Genomic DNA, 23,207 nt, shown 5'->3' with positions numbered 1-23,207 from the left:
AAGAAATACTTTTATTAAATCAAAACTGACAAATTTATGCTGTATAAATGTTTTGTCACTAAATGCAGGGTCTATATGCCCAAAGCAATAATTCTCTAGGGGTAGAACAGGATGATGGTCTGCTTATTACCCCTCATTTGTTTGACATATCCCTCAAGAAATTTTTTTTTAAGAATGTCAACCCATGGTTACATGGGTATGAACATGCTTATGCACAAAATTAACTGGATTGGTGCCCAAATCAGAGAAAAACATTCAGGAAACATTTTAACTCTTTCAATCCTGAGGTTTTTTTTTGTATTTATGGAGTTAATTCACTGTAAATTACCTCCTCAATCTATATCAACCATTACTGAATCTCTTTTCTTTATCACCCAGACAGATATAAAAATGGGCTAAGTTTCTGATCTGGCTGTCTTTTCAAGTTGGAATTTTTGAATCAACAAAACACGTTGCAGCTGACTTTTCAAAGCTTGCTTTATTTTCTGATGCTAGATATGAGGTAATATGCTTCAGATATGCTTCAATGAGGTAATTTTGTAATATTATTCTAATATAAATGTAGAATTATATAATAAAACCATTTTTTCACAACTGAAGTCAAGAAGATTGGAAATAGTTGTTGGTTAAATGAATTTCTTATGAATATCACTTCTTAAAATTTGAGTAGTTTCTTAAATATATTTGTTTTATTTATGGTATTTGCAAAATATCAGTGTGATTTGAGCTATTACAAATAATCATATAAAATGGTGTTTTGTACGAAAAGGCTGACTGCCACTTTAGCCTGAAATGAAGTCATAGTCTTACAGAATGGAAACAAGCCCACTTTATCTATGCTGAACAACATGCCCTGCTTGCCTGAAATACCCCTCCCATCCAGGTAGTTATCCAACTGTTTCTTAAAGGAAGCTAATGAACCTACCTCTCTACTTTCATTCCATCTGCCCACCACTCTCTAAGTGAAAAATTGTCCTCTTGTGCCCCTTCTAAACCTCCCATCTATGTCTTAGATTCTCCTACTCTAGGAAAAATATGTCAACATTCACCCTGTCTATCCCGTCATGATTTTATAGAACTCAATAAGATCTCCTTCATCTTCTGAGCTCTAAGGAAAATAGGCCTTGTTTTTCCAGTCTATGCCTGAATCTCATGCAAATCATGCTTTATTATTTACGAGAAAGACTCAAAAACAATAAGATGATATAGTTTTAAACTAACACACAAATAATACAGCTGCAACTCATAAGTAGTATTTATCTTTTGGAAAGAAAAATCATGAAGTATACTGGAAATTATTTTTGTCCTTTTAATGGTGGTTACAAATCAGTGGAAATAACCCAGACAAAAATGAGTCTTTATTAATTTTCCATTGGATAAGGAACATAAGACACTGAAGAGTTAGGAAGCAACTAGAGGCCATTTTGGTCCACTTGCCTGCTTTGCCATTGAATGCAGGCATGGCAGATCTTTCAGCTCTTCTGCATTTTCTTGTAACTACACCACATTCCTTTTATTTGTTAAATATCATGAAAAGTTATAATTATTTGCCTATAATATAATTAACCACCATGCTTCCACAGCTGCCTTCAGTTGTGAATTCCATTCTTTTAAATCAGAATCAAGGTTTTTGTCATGAACATTTGTCACAAAATTTGTTGTTTTCTGCCAGCAGTATTGTGCATTAAAGGTGCAAATTTGCTTTAAATTACAGTTCTATAAAAACAAGATTTAAAAAATTAAATAATTTGTGCATAAAAAGAGGTGGTGTCCATAGGTTCATTGTCTGTTCAGAAATCTGACGACAGAGGGGACATAGCAATTTTTGTAACGTTGGGTGTGCGTCTTCAGGCTCCTATACCTCTTTCCTGATGGTAGCAATAGGAAAAGGGCATGGCCTGTGTTGTGAGGGTTCTTGATGATAAAGGCTGCTTTCTTGAGGCAAGATGTCCTTAATGGAGTGAGGATTAATGCCCATGATGACACTAGCTGAGTTTACAACCCTCTGTAGCCTGTTCATTTCTGATGCATTGGCACCTCCATACTGGACAGGAATGCAAACAGTCAGAATGCTTTCCACAGTACGCCTGTAGAAATATGCAAGAATCTTTGGTGACATATCAAGCCTCCTTAGACTCCTCACAAAATATAGCTACTGGTGTACCTTCTTCATGATAGCATCTTCAGAGATGTTGACATCCAGGAATTTGAAGTTCCTTATCCTCTCCACTGCTGACCCTTCAATGAGAACTGATTTGTATTCTCCTGGTTTGCTCTTCCACTATCAATTTATTAGTTTTACTAATGTTGAGTGCAAGGTTGTTGTTGTGACATCACTCAACTAGTTGATCTATGTTTCCTCATTGCCATCTGTGATTCTGCCGACAACCATGGTGTCATTGGCAAATTTTTACTTGACCCTTGGTCATGGGTGTAGAGAGAGTAAAGCAATGGGCTAAGCATATATCCTTGAGGTGAGCCTGTGTTGATTGTCAGTGAGGAGGACATGTTACTGATCCGCACCAACTGTGGCATTCCAGTGAGGAAGTTAAGGATCCAGTTGCAGAGGGAGGTGCAAAGGCCCCAGGTTTTGAAGCTTTTTGATCAATATCGAGGGGATAATGATGTTCAAAGCTGAACTGTTATCAATTAAAAGCAGCCTGTTGTATGTGTTGCTGTTGTCTAAGTGATACAGGGCTGAGTTGAGAGCCAGCGAGATTGCATTTGCTATGGAACAATTATGGCGGTAGGCAAATTGCAGTGGTCCAGGTCTTTTCTTGGGTATGAGTTAATTCTGGCCATGACTAACCTGTCAAAGCATTTCATTACGGTAGATGTGAGTGTAACTGGGTGATAGTCATTGAGGTCGTTCACTCTGCTCTTTATGATTGATGCCCTTTTTGAAGCAGGTGGGAACCTCCAACTGCACCAATGAGAGATTGAAAATGTCTGTGAAGACTCCACCTAGCTGGTTGGCCAGATTTTCAGGACCCTGCCAGGTTCGCCATCAGGGCCTGGATGCCTTCACCGTCTTGAAAGATGTTCTGATGATGGTTCTGAAACAGATATCCCAGGTTTGCCAGGTTCTTCAGGGATTCTCATCTGCTACAGTTGAATTCTCCTTTTCAAAGCAAGCATAATTGATGTTCATCTCATCGGGGGGGGGGGGGGGGGCTGAAGCATCATAGCCATTCATGATGATAAACTTCACCTTGTTGATTGTAATGTCCTGGCTTCAACTTGATAAATGTAATGGCCTGCAATAGCTGGTGAGTATCTGATACTATTTCTAACTTCATTTGGAATTGCCTTTTTGCTGTTAAGATAGCCTTCCATCAGTCAAATTATTTGATTCATCCATGGCTTTTTTGTTGGGATTCTCACAGTACATGCATGTGGGAAGGCACTCATCCACACGGCTCCTGATTAAACTAGTGACAGCTGTGGCATATTCATTCAAGTCTGAAGATGAATCCTTGAATATGGTCCAGTCCTCTAATTTAAAGCAGTCCTGAAAGTGCTCATCTGCCTCCCTCGACTATATTTTCACTGTCTTCACCACTGGTACTATAGTTCTCAGTCTCTGCCTGTATGCCAGGAGTAGACGTATAACCAGTTGATCAGACTTGCCAAAGTACGGGAGTGGGATGGCACAGTAGGCATTCTTGATGATGATGTAACAGTAGTCAAGTATGGTACTCTGGAGAGTACAGTTCATGTCTGTTTTATTCTTCTTCAAACAACAAACTTGCCATCAGGGGAATCAATCTGGAGAACCTTTTCCCTCAATCTTGAATCTATTCTCCTTTAGAAAGTGAGGTCAGGCCTCTACGTAGTATTCCAATTGCAGATTCTATCAAATTAGAGCAAGAGAGCTCCACTCTCATACTGAAATAAAGGGCACCATTTGCCACCATTTAGCTTGCTGGTCCTGTATATGATCTTTCAGTGATCTGGGAAGAAAGAGTAAAATGGCCAAGGATATTGGAGAAAATTTTAATGCTCAAAAGGAAGTTCCTTAATCCTGGAGCCAAGGTGGAAAACTAACCTTGAACACAAGATTTTGGCATAAACTGGAAAAACAAGGCCTATTTTCCTTAGAGCTCAGAAGATGAAGGAGATCTTATTGCATTTATGGTCACTTACCAACAGAAACAGTGTTAATAAGATTGAAAGAGAGCAACTATATAAGGATGTTGCTGGACTTGTGGAGCTGAGTTATAGGTAGAAGTTGAATAGGTTAGCACTTTATTCCCTGAAGCATCAGAGAATAAAAGGAGATTTGATAGAGTTATATCAATTTATGAGGGATACAGATAGGGTAAATGCAAGCATACTTTATTTCATTGAGGTTGAGTGAAACAAGAACTAGAGGATATGAATTTAGAGTAGAAGATTAAATGATTAAGGGGAACATCAACATTCATAGTGTGGTGAGAGTGTGGAATGAGCTGCCAGCCGAAATGCTGGATGCAGGATTGATTTTGAAATACAAGAGAAGATTGGATAGGTACATGAATGAGAGGGGTATGGAGGTTATGGTCTGGGTACAGGTCAACGGAACTAGACATAAAAATAGTTTGGCACAGACTAGATGGGCTGAAGGACCTGTTTTTACATCTACTATGATTCTATGTACTTGACAAAGGACTGAAAATTAGACTTTCCTCCAAAAATTCCCTTGCATCTAAAGACAGACCCACAAGTCAGTGAAAGAACTGGCCCATATTTTATTTAGTCTAAACTGAGGGTTTGATGCATGTGCTTCAAACTGTTTAAATATGTTTTTAGGCAAATGTACTCAAACTGCATAGGAAGGACAAAACTCTTATATGGCAAGAAGGCCATTTAGGTTCTAAAAACTTTCAGCATTTCCATTGATAAAGGTGGAAATCCTATCCACCATCTACCAGCCAGGAGGTGTTGGGTTAGAGCGGCCATGGGGAATTAACAGGCTGATGTCTGCAGATAAGCCTGGAAACTGCTTCATTGTTTGGTGAGTGGATCAATATCTGTGGTGTTTTTTAAAAGAAAATGCTGATCACAATTGAAGTGATGTAAGCAACTAAGGTGGGGGCAAGGGGCAGCCTTATGTACACTAATCCAGAGTGTTCTCTCCTCTGGTGGGGACGTTGACAGGCTGTTGAAACTGGTAAGATTGTTTTCAGGTTGGTATGGTTGAAGTCACCAACTACAATCATGGCACTGTCAGGGTGGGACTTTTGGGCTTTGTAGATGGCACCGTAAAACTCCATCATGGCTTCACTTTTTTCAGGCTCTTTTTTTCCAAAACAACGAGACAAAATATTATAATTTGATCAAATCTTTTTGAAGACTGATTTATTAATAGCTTCTCAATATGCAATTAATACAGAAGTCTTAAAACTATTCAGGAAAAGAAGGAAACAAAAAATAAATGGGAAACTATAGACCAATTAGCTGAACATTTGTTATTGAGGAAAATGCTGGAGTCTATTATTAAGGAGGAAAAAACAGAGTGTTTAGAAAAGGAGGTGATAATCAGGCAGAATTAACATGGGATTGTGAAAGTGAAATCATGGTTGATAAATTTGCTAGAGTTTGTACCCCCCCCAATTACACCATGTGACCATTTAACCTACTAACCCATATGTCTTTGGAACATGGAAGGAAAGCGGAGCATCCAGAGGAAATCCATGCAGTCATGGGGAGACTGTTCCAACTCTTTACAGAGAGCAGTGGAATTAAACCAGGGTTGCTGGCATTGTAATATATTGATCTAACCACTATGCAAACTGTGCCGTACATGAGTACAAGAAGTAATTAGAAAGGCAAATGAAATGTTGGCCCTTTGTTACAAGGGGTACAGAGGAGCCATTATGGAACTTGAGTATTCTGTACAGTTTTGGTCTCCACACATACAAAAGTATATATTTCTTTTGGAGAAAGTGTGAGATTCCCTAAATTAATTCCTGAGGTGGTTTGATCGCTGAATGAGGAAAAATTGAATATGATGTGCTTGCCACAGAGGTTGCTACATGGAAACTGCAACTGAGCAAATCCATACTGTCCATCAAGTCTCATTTTAACTTTAATCTTTCCCGAACGTATTATTTACCTCTTGTTTCTTGGGGCATAGAGGAATGAGAGATTTTATCACAATAAAAATCTCCTACTTTGGTGTCTATTTAAGTTCACATTGGACCAGTGAATATTTGACTCCAGTCTCTGATGCCCACTGGCCTTGAATGAAGAAAGGGCACTTCCCTTCATAATGCAGAATGTGAAACGTTCTCATGAGGAGCGTGATAATTGAGTGAGGAAGGGCTGGGTCGAAGGGTTAGAAAGTTGATATTGAAAGAAGGTTCACATCAGTTCAGGGACTGTTTACTAAGATTGGAAGAGCAGACTAGGCTGGGATTGCAAAACAGATGGGGCTGACCTGTTCTCATCAGTTATTTGAGAGAAGGGATGTAACTGGAGGGTGGTACTGAATTTCTGGTTAGGATTCCAGTGAGGGTGCAAAGACCAACTTGCCATCGAGGGAGTGAGGTGAAGAGGTGGTTGAGGGGCAAGCGAGAGTCAAGCCTGGACAGTTGACAGTCAATACCAGGAGGAAGAAAACCGGTGTTGGTGAGGCAAGGGAGCGGACTTCAGGAGCCCTTCCCGGAGTCCTCTCCCCAAGACCAGAGTGGACCTCCATGGGAGGCCTCTGAAGGGCGCAACAACTTGGTGTCACTGGCAGTTATCGCCCATTTTAAATTGTCATTGACATTATTGTCAGCCTGGCACCACTCAATCCATTTCTTTGAATTGCCCCTGGGTGTTATTGGACGTTAAAATGGGTTGAATCTCTTTCTTTCTAAGTTGTGGGAAGTCTAATTGGGTTCCCCCCCCTATAAAGGTCCTGACGCTACCAGGTGGGAGGCTGTGCTAGGGTCACTTCCCTGAGCGCTGCCCTTGCACGCAGTTGAACACCTGCCACAGCCGCTTCCTGCTGCGCGGTGCTGACTGGCCCACAGCGCTGCGTGACTCCGCTCCATCACTGCTGGCCTGCGGTTATTTTCAACTCGAGTTCTCAGTGCATTGTCACGATATTAAATGCAATGGCGTGCGAAGTATTTCAGCCGATTTTTTTCTCTCTCTCTCTTCCCTCATGTGACTTCATTCAATTGAGAAGCGAGCTGCGGACGACACGACGTGCGAGTCACACGCATGGCTTCTCGACGACTGAAGTTTGTTCAGAAGTTCCCGAGTTGGTTCAGAAGTGCTCCCAGTTCCTGCAATCTCACCGGTGATTGGTCCACCATGATAACGATGGGGCGAAATGTCACCTTCCCCCGCCGGAGCCAAGCCCCTGCAGCAGCACCAGTGTGCCTCTGCGTTCCTGGGGAGTGCGTGCACGCCTTGCCTCTCCCTGATCCACTGCACGCAATCCATGGCCTATCTCAGCATGACTCATTCCTTCGTGCAGTTTGCATCAGGCTTCGCCGTGACCTCTGCAATTTCCGCGAGCTCCTGCAGTCCACATCGTGCCCAGTGCAGCTTGTGGGGTGGAAGTCCCTCGCTCTCCAAACAAAGCAGTTTCACTTCAGACACGCAGGCTGTGCTCACGCTTCCTTCTCCAAGGACGAGCCGCTTTGCGTGCAGAGAGTACCATTTGCAATCATTTCATGGTGACCTTTTGTTTGGCCAGGAGTTGGTTAATCCAGGCACGTTTTCAAACCAGCTCTTAAACCGAAACAATAATGACATTGTGGACATTTCTTTTTAAACATAATAGTTGTGTCACCTTTTCTGGATTAAAAACACTTAAGGAATCATTACTGAGGAAGTTCGGGCTTTGCACGAAATTAAAATGGCAGAGAGGGTCCCTGGGCTCTCCCTTTCCTCTAGACTTTTACTGGGAATACTGTCAAAATAGGGATTAGAGAAGATCCTTTCCATCCAGTCTGTTCAACACCCTACCATCAAGATGATACAGGAGCATCAAAATGAGGACTGAATAGCTTCATCAAGAATATTGGCATATTCTCCTCGGACTGTGCACAGACATCCTGGCATAACAGTTTCTCCCCAGACTGACATCTGAGTGCTGTTAAAATTTATTGACCTGTCAACTCAATAAACTTCAGGCGCAGTCAATAACTGCTTGTACAATGACTTTGATTTCTTTAGCAGGTGACTATCAAAACATCGGATGATGTTTTGTACTTTGCCTTCAAAAGATGTTTGCTCAAACTCCAGAATTTGGAAACCTAAGCTACACGTCTAATTCAATGCAGACAAGCGTATGAACCAATCACTTTTAAAGCTCGAATGCAGAAAATCTTAAATATTTGGTAGATGTTTTTCTTTATATGTAACTCATGACTGTAATGATTGGTCATAACTCAGATTGGTCATCAATCGGATTTGCTTGTCTTACCAAGACCAGGAGATTTCTTAATCAATAAACTGAAATCATGTATCCAATGGATGTAACAACAAAAAAAACCCAACAGAATACCTTTTCTGGATCTCTTATTCCAGGGGGGGGGGGGGGGGGGGGGAGTGTGGAACCAAATAAAGATACATTTATAACCTACTGTATCTCTCTCTTTAAATTTTAAATTTTAGATATACAGCATAGTAACAAAATTAAAACAATTTTTCAAAAATAAAATTTCACAAATGAACCTTTAATGAAGAATCTCACCATATGTACAGTGTTTAAAAAAAAACATTTTGGTCGTATGTGCAGGTCATACGTTGAGGACTACCTGTACATCAGGAGTAAAATGATTCTATCTTGGAGGGAACACTGTCGCAACTTGGGATGACTGGAGCTTTGCCAACATCTTCATTGTAAGAAACCATTTAGCTTTAGTGACATAGCTTTTAAGGTTGAACATTTATTATGAAACAAGCAAATCTCTAGTTAACTTACTTGCACAGTTTGAGATACTTTATATCACCAAAGAGAAGCTTGGACAGGATTCTTTACCAGCTACTGATTTGCTTTCAACTTTCTTTTGGTCTGGCAGAAGTTAAAGTGAGATCCAGTGGCTTCAAAGATACAAATTCAGTTTATTGATGAAATTAATGTCAAGTTTGAGTATGAGGAATGAGATCATATTTAAGGGTGTCACGGTTAGCACAGTTCCTTTACAGTACTAACGATTGGGACTGGGTTTCTAATCCCGGGTTGTCTATAAGTAGTTTGTTCACTCTTCCAGTGTCGGTGTGGGTTTTCCCCAGGGGCCCCGGTTTCCTCCCACGATTCAAAACGTGCTGGGGTTATAAGTTAATTGGGCGTAAATTTGGCAGCACGGACTCGTTGGCAGAAAGGGTCTGTTAGGATGCTGTGGGTCTAAAATTTAAATTTTAAATTTATAATTTAAAGAGAGAGATAGAAATGGTTATAAATGTATCTTCATTTGGTCCCACACACGCACCATCTCCCTGCCCACAAACAGAAAAGGTATTCTGTTGGATGTTTTTTTCGGTTACACCCATTGGATACATGGTTTCAGTTTATTGCTTAAGAAATCTCCTGGTCTCATAACAGGAAATGCTGGAAGCTCTCAGCAGATTGGGTGACATGTATGGAAGGGTAACACTTAACTGTTCACGTCTGGGCTCCTTTATCAGAACTGGCTCAAAAGCTTAGTCAACAGGTAAGATTTCTGAGATAATTAACAAAATTAATATTTTTTTCTTTCACATTTCCTTGGTTTCATTGATGACTTGTTTCCACTGTATTTCTGAAGATTTGAGAAATGTCTGTATTTGAATTTCTTTAAGTAGGGATGGCCATTGCACATTGATGCCCTTCAAACTTGATATTCAACTTGAACTATGCCATCTGATTGTACACATACATCCTGATATAACAATGTCTATCCAGACCATGGTGCACACAATACATAGTACATAAAGATCACATAAATAATCAAAATAAATATATATACATGATTGGGATAATTGACATAGTTATATGATACTGTTCATCAGTCTCACCCCATCAGTCTGGAGAGAAACTGTTATGTCAGGATGCATGTGCACAGTCAGATGATAATAAACTTGAACTATGCCAATAGCTATTCTTGATGAAGCTATTCAGTCCTAATTTTGATGCTCCTGTATCATCTTGATGGTAGTGTGTTGAACATACGGCGTGCTGGATGGAAAGGATCTTCTATAATTCCTTGAGTCCTATTTTGACAGTATTCCCAGTAAAAGTCATCTATAGAGGAAAGGGAGACCCCAGTGAGCCCAGTGATCCTCTCTGCCATTTTAATGATCCTCTATATAGGCTTCTAGTCTGTTGCTTTGCAGGTACCATACCACTCAATGATGCAGCCAGACAGGACACTCTCAATTGTGCTCCTGTTAAAAAGTAGTGAAGAGTTTTTTAAAAAAGACTGACTCAATTAATCTCTATGGAATATATCAAAGAAAGGAATACTGGAGAGGATATTAATATTGTAGTTGCTGAGAGTGAGATTGCATGTATTATCAGCCATATTATGATGCATAAGGGGCACTGGGCAATTTTTGCTGATAGTGAATCTTTGTCTGCCTGATGGTAGACTAATGGAAATTTCATGTAATATCACACTTTCTGTTTTATTACATGACAATAAAATAACCTTGAATCTTGAATAAAAGTTAAGTATTAGATAGATTAATTATGCTGAAGGAAGGCAAAGTGTCAACTCCAAATGGATCAATTCTAGATCTAGGATTGTAGTGAGAATGAAGAGGTGTCACAAAGGTACTTGAAATTATGTATCAGGGCTGCACTGAGTGCGCCAGGTAACTGGAAATAGAATGGATAGGCTGGGTTTGTTTTTCCTTGAATGAAGGAGGCTGAGGGGGTGACTTGATCAAGGTTTATAGAATTATTAGAGGCTTAGAGGAGATAGAATGCTTTTTTCATGGTAGAGATATCAAAAATATGAGAACACTAATTTAAGATGAGAGGAAGGAGTCTGAAATGATAATAGAGAGGAATTTTTTTTAAATATAGAATAGTTGATAACCAGAACTTGCTGTGAGAGGAGGAGGTGGAGCTAAATTTAGACACCCAGTTTAAGGAACATTGAAACAGATGCTTAAATAGCAAGATGTAGAAAGAGAAGGATTGAATGTAGGGTAATGAGATTAATGTCAATGGATAATACAGGATGAAATGGACATGGCCTAAAGAAAAGGCTTGATCCTGTGTTGTACCACTATGGCTGTGTTATTGTTGTAGCCTATCATGACACATTTTAAGTGCATACAGAGTTAATCTGGACAGCTACAAACAAGATAAATTGACCTTTGATATAGGAAAAGCTTCAGAAAAATTTAAAATTTGAAATTTCTACATATTTAGTAAATAGAAACTAATTGGCATAGATTTCAAAGGATATAATGCTTGATACCATTTATGGAAGTTGCTGAGGACGCTAAAAAAAATCAATGGATGGAGGAAAATGCATAAGCTGAGCAAATAATTATGTGTGATTAATTCATTTGAAAAGAGATAACAAATTGGATTGACAATTACAAGAAGAAAATTTGTGAAGTGGGAATAGGGACTAAAATGGGGACATTTGCTAACATTGATAGATGGAACTCAGAATGTTATTGCTGTTATTTAAATAAAAAACATGGATGACCTTGCATCCTGCTACCTGCTCAAGTATTGGATCAGAACCATTATAAATAGTGATTCTTTCCATTTCAATCTCCATTTAAACAATTAAATGGAAAGCAATGCTGGTAACCTTCTGATGGAGATTATTTTCTGTGAATTAGTTTTTATTTAAGAGACTAGATAAAGTGTAGAATAACTTGTGCAACATTAGGGAAAATTAAGAATCTGTGCACAGTAAGTGGTTCATACATGCCAATAATTTGTGGTTTCCATGGTTGGTTTGTTCACTTCCCTTTTATTGCAGTTATCCAGAAGTTATCCTCTTAGCCATGTTATTAACAAGGAATGCCAATAACAAATTATATTGTGAAGCATCAAAATGATGAAGATATCTTTATTATATAAATGTAACCAGCCTGGTGACTGAAATACTAAAGAAAGTCAATTGGTGACCATTTTCCTTATTTCTTTAAATTTGAAGAGCCCACAGTTTGATAAAAGTCAGGAAAAGTTGTAAATCCATTTAGTTGTTTGAGAATTTGTTTAACTTCTGATAAATAATAAAATTATTAGAATTTAAAAGGCTTGCAAAGTTCGATAATTAATGTTGTGCAAATATCAGTTTGGCAGAACTCATCGCAAAAATGGAATAACAACAAATGGATTAGATTGATATGAATCAGAGTTCTGGAAAGAAATACCCCCTGAGAAATGCACCAGCGTGCCAGAGAAACAAGCATCCAGAGGTAGTTCACCCACCGGGCCCTAAATGTTACTTGATTAACCTGCTGAGTTTCTCCAGCATTGCTGTGTTTTGCACTCTACCCCAGGATCTGCACGCTACTTGTTAAACCACTGAGCAATAAAGTCATTTGAGCAAAGCATCAATCATAACAACATGATTCCAGATAAAATGAAACACTTAGCAATCTGACAATATCTGTGGAGTGAGAAACAGAACTAATGTTTTGAGTTGAAATTTCATGGATCAAGTGACCTTAATCATGGAACTTTATTCTAGGCTCTCATTGGTGGGTTACTAACTTTATTGTTGTCTTCTAAGTTTGCTAAGGCGCTATTATATTTATTATAAAAACTATTTTCATTTCAATATGCTCCACTATGAAGCCTCATGCCATGCCCCACAAACTCCTGGAGTGGGGAGGGAGGTTTGATTGACATTTCTTTGCTCTGGATCTCCAACCCCTGCTGCCTCGTTCCACTTGCTGCGTGGTCTCCATGGTGACCCCACAAGCGGCCTAGCGAGCCGGTCCCGCATGGAGGCGAGCTCGCTCCCTCGCAGCACCGGGTACGAGCGAGTTCCGCAGCCTTGGGTCACGTCGACCCTGCGCGGGGGAGGCCTGGGTGCTCGCGTGGGACTGAGCGCTCGGGGAAACGGCGGAGCGCGCCCTTTCGGTGAGAGTCACGCATTAACTCTGCACAACCTGGAGGGCTCGTTCCGGGAAGCGGGGTCAATCAATCACTTTGTTTTTTGAGATGGGGGGGGGGATGGAGTGATTCACCAGTCTGTCATGAACTATTAACCATTACTGTGTTAGTCTTAACTCTCTGGAATGGAACTTCATCTAAATATTATTTAAACATCTTGTTAGATGGGTGTTGCATTGCACTAATCTTAAAAATCCTTGATCTTTAGAGGTCAAACCATTGTGAACAATGATAGTTTCACAAATTTTGCATGTAATCTGCGTTAAACTGTCACACTACTTATTTGGCTACGAAATGCAGCAGTTATTTATGATAACATTATTCTGTGATGCTATTTCAGAAGATATAAAGACAGAAATAATGGGCGTAACATCTGGCAGGCAAAATTAAATGGCTATACCTGCAACATTGGGGATGTCCTCCCTAATAATAATTCTTTTTAAGCTGATTTTGTTTTTCAAAGGTTTTGTTTGCAGCCACAGAATTAATATGTACCCTAACTACAGAGTCTTCTTCATGCAAGTTCTTCCTCATTGTGTTTCACAGCCAGTCATGGGGCCACAGTGCTGGCTGCTGCTGCTCTTCCTGCAAAGGTCACCCCCTCCGCAATGTATCCAAAGTGGATACTGAGGGGAACGGTAACAGAAGAATCTCTGTCTACCTTTTCTCTCTGTCTTGGCGGTCATGCAGCTACTCGTTGTGTGCTCTTGCGTATGGTGTTCTCAGACGGCCAGATGGTTTTTTTGTGATTCTAGTCGCAGCTCCAGTGGTCAGTCAGGAGTTGCACCTGGTCAAACCTCCCAGAAGTATAGTCAACAGGGACACTGGAAATGTCCATGACTTCACACATCCTGCAGAAGGAGCAGATAACTGCCCTAACTGCCATCTCAAATCAACCAATATCAAAGAGAAGAGTAAGAGATGTCACCTTACCACATCACTGTCTGATCTCCTTGTCAAAGCCACTCAAGCCAAAGCCACAACACTTTGAATGTCAACAACAATGTTTCCAGCTCACAATTGCCACGTGCTCCAAGGGCTGCACTGGTGAAATATGTTTCTTTTCAACTCCCCTCATAGGGTTCACTTGCTATGCCTGTGGGTACAAAAATAGGCTTTCATCTCCATGCAGCTCATTGTAGTATTTCAGCTCTCCTAATATTTCAGCATTCCACTTCTTGCAACATTTCTCACATCAGCTTTTTAACAATTTGTTATTCTTAACACTCTCCTTGGTCTTGTTTACATCTTTTTTAATTAAAAAATTCCATACATTTAATCATAACCAAATATAAAATACAATAATCAAGTATTAATATCAAGATGGTATAAAACCCAACTCCCCCTCAACAAAACCCCAAGAAAAGAAAAAGAAAGAAATAAGAAAAACCATAGAAAAAGAGTAATAAGGAAAAGTAAGAAAAACAAGGAGAGAAACCTGGTTGCCAGAGGACACCCCTCACCACATGGCTTTGACTATATGTATCTTAATACTTCAAAGAGGTTAATGAGGTTTTGCAGTGTCTTGAATTTTAATTTCATTTTGTAAATCTAGTTCATTAGAAGGAGAAATAATCCTAGTTTATGTACTGCAAGTGTCCTATTGATTATTTTAGAGCAAAAATATGTTTGTTGCAAGACTTTGAAAAGTTTGGCATTTTAAAGACACTCTATTTCCTAAGGTGAGAAAAATGGCAGTAAATGTTATGACTATTTTCTATGATGAGGTTTCCATTACATTTTCAGGATTTGTCAATAACTGTGAACTAATATTTGAAGATTAGTTTAATCACCTGATGAGATCATTTGTTTACAGACAAATTTCACGTATGAAATTTCATGTATGTTTAGCTATCAGGTAATTTGCTACCTTTCCAAGAGTTGGCAAGAAGTTGTATAATGTAATGTCACCATTTGTTGATAAACTGTTAAAATTTAAGCACTGTGTAATTTTCAGCTTTCATGCCTGTTGTCATATAGAAACTTTGAACAAGTCTGGAATATTTATAAGAGTTGTGGCATGCACATGAGTTACCTATTTCTGACCCTGACTTGTATTTGTTCAGCCAAAGATTTAATTTGCTTCTCCTGTCAAGTAATGATTCAATCAAGTTAAAGGTGATATAGATACTTCTTTAAAATTGCAATTTATTTTGCAGTCTGCACATTTTTGTTATCATGTATTTGAGTCAGCTATGACTCCAATGTGGGTTAAAATCCTACTCCAGAGATCTGAAAATAAAAATTTAGGCTGACAATCTCAGGATATATGAAGAGAGCGCTTCATAGATGGAATTGCAGTTTTTTGAGGGAGTAAACAGAGGACCTGTGGGTTGACGTTGGTGTCCATAATAAATCCTATGCTATTATTTTGAAATTGAGCAGAGAGATATTACTGGTGTCCTTGTCAATATTTATCCTCAATGAACCACTTCCCTCTACCACCCACGAAAACAACAGATATCATCTCCTTGTATCATTTTTGGAAATTTCTGAGGAAAATTGGTTGCCAGTTTTCCCACATTAGATGTACACCTCTCAATTGTAAAGCCTTGGGGCATTTTGTGGTAAAATGGATATTGAAACATGAGCCTTTTTTTTAAATTTCACAGGAGCAACACTTTATGGTAATGTGGAACATTTCTGAGCGTCAGCTTAAATAGATCAACATGGAACGTCACATCCCTGTTCACCCTTTACCTGAAGATATCCAACAGGTAAAAAGATCATAATGTTTTCTGAAATTAAGTGGCATTATCTATATATTGAAAAGTTTGCAAATGGTACAAAAAAAAGTGCCTTTCATTCATGCCAATGTGTTATCACCTACAAATATTTCTGGCATAATTGGCCCTTGAGAATTTAGGATGATGTGTTCATGCAAATAATATTTTCTCAGTTTAGTTGCTGATTGCTAATAACAGATGTTTAAGCACTAGGATTTGCGTTTCAGTACATTTGCATTTTTATGTGAAAATGATGCACCACAATACCCATGTTCTGAAAAAAAAACTGGCTATTCTGCTTGTTGGATTGATTGATTCGCATTATGTAAGCACCTTCAGCTAAGCCAAGTTTTGCAGGAACTGAAAGTACTGAACAAAGTCTACAATTATGGACTATACCAGATGCCCCAAGTACAGGCCAACTTAGCATATTTCAACCGCTGAAGTTTTAAACGATCCATCCCTGACAGCGTACCTAGCAGAGTACTGAAAATTTGCAACAAACAACTAGCTGGGGTGTTCATTGACATTTTCAACCTCTCATTGTGGCAGTCAGAGGTTCCCACCTGCTCAAAAGGGCATCAATTATCCTGGTACCCAAGAAGAGTAGTGTGAGCTGCCTCAATGACTACTGCACAGTATCACTAACTTCCGTTATGATGAAGTGCTTTAAGAGGCTGATCATGGTCTGAATTAACATGTACCTAAGTAAAGATCTGGACCCACTGCAATTCGCCAATCGTCACAACTGCTCCACGGCAGATGAAATATCACTGGCTCTCCACTGAGCTCTGGATCATCTTGAAAACAGCAATTCATACATATGGCATCTCTTCATTGACTACATTTGGGCCTTCAGTACCGTTATTCCCTCAGTGCTATTTAAGAAGCTACAAATTTTAGGCCTCTGTAACCCCCTTTGCAACTGAATCCTTGACTTTCTCATTAGAAGACCACAGTCAGTAGGAATTGGAAACAACGTCTCCTCACTGATTATCAACACAGGCGCACCCCAAGGATGCACGCTTAGCTTACTGCTCTACTCATTATACCCTCGTGACTGTGTGGCTTGGTACAATTCCAATGCTATCTACAAGTTTGCCGATGACACCACGGTTGTCGGCAGAATCAAAAATGGCAATGAAAATGTGTACAGGAGGGAGATAGATCAGCTCATTGAATGGTGTAACGACAGCAACCATGCACATAATGTTAGCAAAATCAAGGAGATGATTGTGGACTTGAGAAGGAAGTAAGAGGAACATGACCCAGTCTTCATCGAGGGCTCAGTAGTGGAGAGGGTCAAGAAATTCAAATTCCTGGGTGTCAACATCTCTGAGGATCTGTCCTGAATCCTCCGTGTTGATATAATCACAAAGAAGGCTCACCAGTGACTATACTTTGTGAGATGTCTGAGGAGGTTCGGTATGCCACTGAAAACTCTTGAAAACTTCCTCAGATGTACTGTGGAGAGCATTTTGGCTGGTTACATCATTGCCTGTTATGGAGGCGCAAACTCTCAGAACAAGAATAAACTCCAGAGGGTTATTAACTCGGCCTGCAACAGCACAGGCACCAGACCACTCCATCGAGGATGTCTACATGAGGCGGTGTCTTAAAGAAGCAGCCTTTATCCTCAAGGATCCTTCCACCCAGGCCACGCCCTCTTCATTGGGGAAAAAAAGGAACAAGAGCCTAAAGATGAGCAAGCAACAGTACAAGGACAGCTTCTTCCCTGCTGCCTTCAGATTCCTGTCTTCTGCCAAACGTGAAACCGACTTTCAAGCCAAAATGACCTGTCTCATACGGAGCACTGCAAAAAGTGGAGCAAGAATTGGGTCAGCTGCAACACGAAGGGATAATTGAACAGGTCAACTAGTCAACGTGGGCTGTACCTATCATGGTGGTGAAAAATCGAATGGCTCCATATGTATGTGGTGATTTCTCAACTGGTCTGAACGCTGCATTGGACACCCATAAATCCCCACTGGCATTGCCTGATGACCTCATTGCTAAGCTGAATGGTGGCAAATGCTTTGTGAAGATCAACTTAACAGAGACATATCTACAAGTGGAGGTTAATGACGAATCCAAGGAATTGCTAACCATCCACACGCACTGTGGACTGTTCAGGTACACACATCTACCATTCAGAGTGAAGACTGCTCTTGCTATCTTTCAACAGATCATAGACACAATGTTGAACAATTTTCTGGGAGTTGCATTGTACCTAGATGATATCCTGATAATGGGAGTACACGCTTCAAGAATTGTTTGTTTGCATTCTGTCCCACACCAAAGACTATGATTTTTGAGCATGTCCAGAAAAATACACATTTTTCATGAAGTAAATGAAATATCTAGGCTTCATCATTGATGAACGTGGACAGCGGCCAGATCCACAAAACACTGACACTATCAAGTGCATGCCTGCACCCACAGATGTGACCGTGCTACATTCATTCCTGGATCTTATCAGTCACTAGTCACTACCAGAAATGCATGAACTCCGTGATCCACACAACAAGCTCCTTTCCAAGGGTAGTAAATGGAAGTGGACATCAAAATGTCAAGAGTTGTTCAACTGAGTTAAGTCGATGCTAAACTTGAACCTTCTTTTGACACACTACGATGCAAATTTGGAGATTGTCGTAGCTTCATTTCTCATATATTCCCAGAAGGGAATAAAAAAGCCATAGCACACGTAGCACAATCTCTAACAGCAGCAGAGTGTCACTATGGACAAATTGAAAAGGAAGCTTTAGTGGCGTTTTTGTGGTGAAGAAATTCCATAAAATGCTCTATGAATGGCAATTCACTCTTCTGACAGATCACAAGCCGCTCCTAGCAGTATTTGGTTCAAAGAAAGGAATTTGAATTTACACAGTAAACCATCTGCAAAGATGGAGTACCATACTACTTGGTTATGACTTCAAAATTAAATACCTGCTGACCACAAGTATAGGGCAAGCTGATGAATTGTCACAACTCATCAGCGAGCAGCAAATAGAGCCGGAAGGTATTCTTGTCGTGGAACTCTCTGTAGAGGCAGAGGTCAACCAAGTATTCAAAGATGTTACTAACTCGCTGCTGGTCACAGCAGAAAGAGTCAGACAAGCAACAGAGATCCCTCAAAAATGTGTATTTTTCTGGACACACTCAAAAATCATAGTCTTTGGTGTGGGACAGAATGCAAACAAACAATTCTTGAAGCGTGTACTCGCATTACCAGCATGTCATCTAGGTACAATGCAACTCCCAGAAAATTGTTAATTGTGTCTATGATCTGTTGAAAGACAGCTAGAGCAGTCTTCACTCTGAATGGTAGATGTGTGTACCTGAACAGTAAAGAAGACCTGTCATGAAGCCAGCTTTGGTCGTTTACACTAAACCAAACAATGCCGGCAAAATGTCGAGCCAGTGTGTCATTTTTACACAGCAAGTCGGCATTCCAGGAGCAAAAAGAGGCAGGACTTGTGGTGTCAAGGGTTATGTATAACTTACACAATCCCATCCTGGTCCCGGCTTGCCGGAGCTTAAAGGCTGGACTGGAATGAATTCCACCCCCCCCCCCCCCCCTTCCCCAATCCATGTTCATACCTTTGCACAAAAGGTATAGCACAATATTCCCGCATTGAAGTGGGTATGTAAAAGGGGTTAGTGTAAGTAGTTTATTGCTGTCTCATGTCGAATGAAAGACTTGATTATTTTTAAGTGTATGTTATGCATATTTACATCAAGCATGCAGAGGGAACACAAGTCATGATGCAATGCCGATTTAATACCTCAATGTGAACATATTGTAATGTAACTTGTGGGTCAAAGGCAAGAAATCAGTTCAGCAGAAAAGAACCAAGTCCTTCACCTGCCCTACTTAAAGTGAACATTAATTACTTGTAAGATTACTATGTAAGCCGTTTGTTGTGTAATTTATCAGAGTAATCAATATTTAAGTTTCAAACTGCTACTCCTCTGGACATTTCATACCACTGACATATTTTTAAAATTGTCTTATGAAGAAAAATGTTAGCTTTGGTCCATTAATTCACCAGATGCAGATTGAAGCAGATTCAATGACAAAGCAGTAGGGTCTGAAGAGCTCAGGTCAGGAAAAAAAAACATTTCCAAGAGTGTTCCGGAGGTCATGCTCTCACTGCTACCTGATTTCGAGAGCTATTTTCTCCCACAAGTGCTTTGTTTCCCCAAAGGCTGCAATATTATGAGATCTCACCTTTTTAAAATAATTTTACTTTTATTGAGTTCTTTAAAAAGTTTCCCCAAACCCTTGAGTCAGAGTTAAAGTTAAGTAAATCATTAGTTACAAAATGTAAACTTATCCATAAAATATAAACAAACAGGGCAGTAAAAGATATCAATATAATAACCATATTTGTCTATTTAGACCAATAATAACAGAAAAAAACTGCCATTTATTAATATACTTCAGCACTACATCTACCACTATTTCTCCCCTCCCCCTCAGGAAACCTAGATATTTTTTCCATCCTTGAGTATAGATGTCCAATTTATCAAACTGTTGTAAGACATGTTCAAACACTGCCACTTTGGCCATTTCTGAGCCCCATTCCTGAAATGATGGTCCCCCAAATTCTTCCAATCTTTAAATATAATTTGTCTTCCTACCATTATACTTGTCTGAATCTAATTTTGAGACTTTTTATCCCCAAATAACCCAAGTGTGTCTCCCAACAAAAAGGAATTTGAATACCTGAAATTTCACCAATGTAGGATTGGTGTTTATCTTTAAAGTTAAAATCTTTAGTTATAAAATATATATTTCTTGGTAAAGAAAGTTAAAGAGTTAAATATATTTCTAGTGAGGGAATTGTGGGGTTGACACAGGGTCAAACACAGGTCACAGCACATTTCCAGATACACCATTGAACTCAGAAATAATTTTTTTTTAGAGTTTATGCACCTGGAAAACAAAGCCATAAAGCTGAAAAAGTTATTAATTGAAATTCAAGTATGATGTGTGGTTTTTAAAGGCATTTATGTGTACATTCAGCATTATGCTGACAGCTGTTTCAAAACCTCAAGTACCATTTGGATGACCTGAGCTAGACTTGCCAGAGTCATAACCACTTAAACAGAGATGAGCTCAGAAGTTTGTGGATGTGAATAAGTCATGTATCATAAGTTGTGCTTTTGGGCAGGAATGAAACTGAAGCAGTAGTGATATTGGATCACATGATTTCAGAGAGACATAAATGAAGCTAGAGACATTTTGAAACCAGAAGGAGAAATTGACCCTCCTGTGAAAGACACAGTGGTAAAACAGTAGTCTCTGGAGTGAGAAGAATATGCTGTTCTGTATTGTATTATCATTATCATAGGAGACACAAAATCAGTGGGCATAAAGAAGAATCATTTCACTGTCTCTTTGAATAAGGAGAATAGTTTGGAATTGAAGATAGAGTAACCAGAAAAGGTACTGTTGTACGTTGCTCCTGGAAAAGGCAAATGCAAACTAAGTGGGTTTAAAATAAGTAAGACCACTTCTGACTGTCTCTATAAGATAAAGAGGGTAGATTCATTGTGTGGAACACAGATTCCAAAATCTCTAAGCAAGAGAGGAGAACACTCATGAAAAGATAACTCATCAGGAGACTTTAAAGAGATCTGAAGATATAATGTTTTAAAGTGCTTCATAATTACTTCTGAATTACAATTTTAAAAGATCCTCAAGTTCAACAAGATGTTTGAAACTGGATTTTGAAATTGCTTTTTTTCAGAAACAAGCTTAAATTAATAGCTTGGAATTTAATCACACATATATTTGCGCATAGTGGGGTTCAAGATAGAATTAAGTTTAGGGATAAGTAAGAAATGTTATGTTATTAATATTTAATAAAAGCTATTATTTTGAATTTACCAGTGTCTGGTGAATTTTCCATTGCTGTTCCTTTGTTAGTACTAATAAGATTTTATTAGTTCGTAACAGAATCATAATCCACAATTCTTGAAATCTGGAACAATACCAAAGCGCATGTATCTGCATCACAGCACCAACATTCAGGGGTATTTTTCAACCCAAATGTATATAATCTTGCTGGAGTCCAATTAAAAAAAAAAGTGCAGAATCTTAAATTATATTAGGCGTACTCTCAGGTCTCTTGACATTATTTTGATTTTTTTTACAAATTTTGTCCCATTTTTCCATCTCAAAAACCACACTCAGGTCTATTTCCCATGCTCTTTTAAGACCTAACAGGTTTATCCCTTAGATTTGTGTGAAGGGCAAATAATAAAATGAGGCTTCTTGACCTTTTCCGCGTACACCCAGTACAGTAGACGTATCGTAGCAACTTGTCGGGATTGCTGTATAGAACCAAAAGTTTTGTGTAACACATGATGAATTTATCTCCAAAATTGTGACGTAGAGATACCACACTGTTGGATAAAAAGATTTTTAAGTATTACCATTATAAAGGTCTCCCATTTTAATTATACCTTTCCCTCCAGAAAAAAGGGACTTATTAATACACAACTTTGAATTCATCCAAATACTCGAGGCTTCATTCATATATGAATTAAATTTAAATAATTTGGCTAACTTATTCCAGAACAAATGCATATTGCAATATAATTGGTTGAGATCTTGGCTCAGGAGCTAACTTGATAGACAAACATTGTAATGGAGGGATTGGAAAAAGAGCAGAACACTCAATATGATACCAAGGAGGCGATCTCTCTACAGGGAGAGATCAATGTACTAAATGTTTAAAAGTATAATAATAGTGCAGTACATTAACTTGGGCAAACCTAAGCCCCCTCTTTCAACTGGCAATTGTAATTTATCAAGTTTCAAGTGTGGGCGTTTACCATTCCAAATAAAAACCTTAATTATTTTATCAAATTGCTTAAAATATGTTAATGAAATTTGGACTGGTAATGATTGGAACAAGTAATTAACCTTTGGAATACTACTAATCTTCAAGGCATTTACCTTTCCGGACATTGACAAGTTCAACGATGACCACCTATTGCATGAAATTTCTACATTGCATGAAATTAATTTTCTGCCATAATGGAATAAAATTTACCTTTACTAAATCCTTCAGTTAAGGGGAAAAATTAATATCTAAATATCATATTCCCTTCTTTGACCAATGAAATTGGGCAGGGTATAAAGCAGATGCAAGACAATACATAGTCAATGAACCTGAAAATCTGCAACAAGACTTTATAATAATCAAAAGACATGGCATGGACTGACGAGAGTCCAACACAAATAATAAAACATCAGCTGCATAATGCATCATTTTATGAACTTGTCCTCTCACGGATATTCCTACAAAGTTCTCATTCTCTCTAATAGCTGCTGCCAGGGGTTCCAAAGCTAGACAGAACAACATTGGGAAAAATGCGAACCCTATCGAGTACCCCTCCTAAGAGAGAAA

The 23,207-nt window shown here is 39.0% G+C and overlaps 1 protein-coding gene across 2 annotated transcripts in view; it reads left to right on the top strand.

Annotated features, from left to right (window-relative positions):
• The first annotated feature begins 12,850 nt into the window (after positions 1-12,850).
• lekr1 (Leucine-, glutamate- and lysine-rich protein 1) overlaps positions 12,851-23,207 on the top strand; it is a 110,793-nt gene continuing 100,436 nt past the window's right edge. The window contains exons 1-2 of one of the 2 annotated variants that reach the window (XM_069896880.1): positions 12,851-13,024; positions 15,670-15,774. In XM_069896880.1, coding sequence (XP_069752981.1) covers positions 15,727-15,774 — 48 coding nt within the window. In that variant the 5' untranslated portion in view covers positions 12,851-13,024; positions 15,670-15,726. Of the gene's footprint in view, positions 13,025-15,669; positions 15,775-23,207 lie in introns of those variants that run through there. The other variant, XM_069896881.1, reaches the window with a different exon arrangement.

Source organism: Narcine bancroftii, chromosome 9 (genome assembly GCF_036971445.1).
Source record: "Narcine bancroftii isolate sNarBan1 chromosome 9, sNarBan1.hap1, whole genome shotgun sequence".
NCBI classification, from domain to species: domain Eukaryota; kingdom Metazoa; phylum Chordata; class Chondrichthyes; order Torpediniformes; family Narcinidae; genus Narcine; species Narcine bancroftii.
This window is presented reverse-complemented; position numbering and strand designations above follow the sequence as displayed.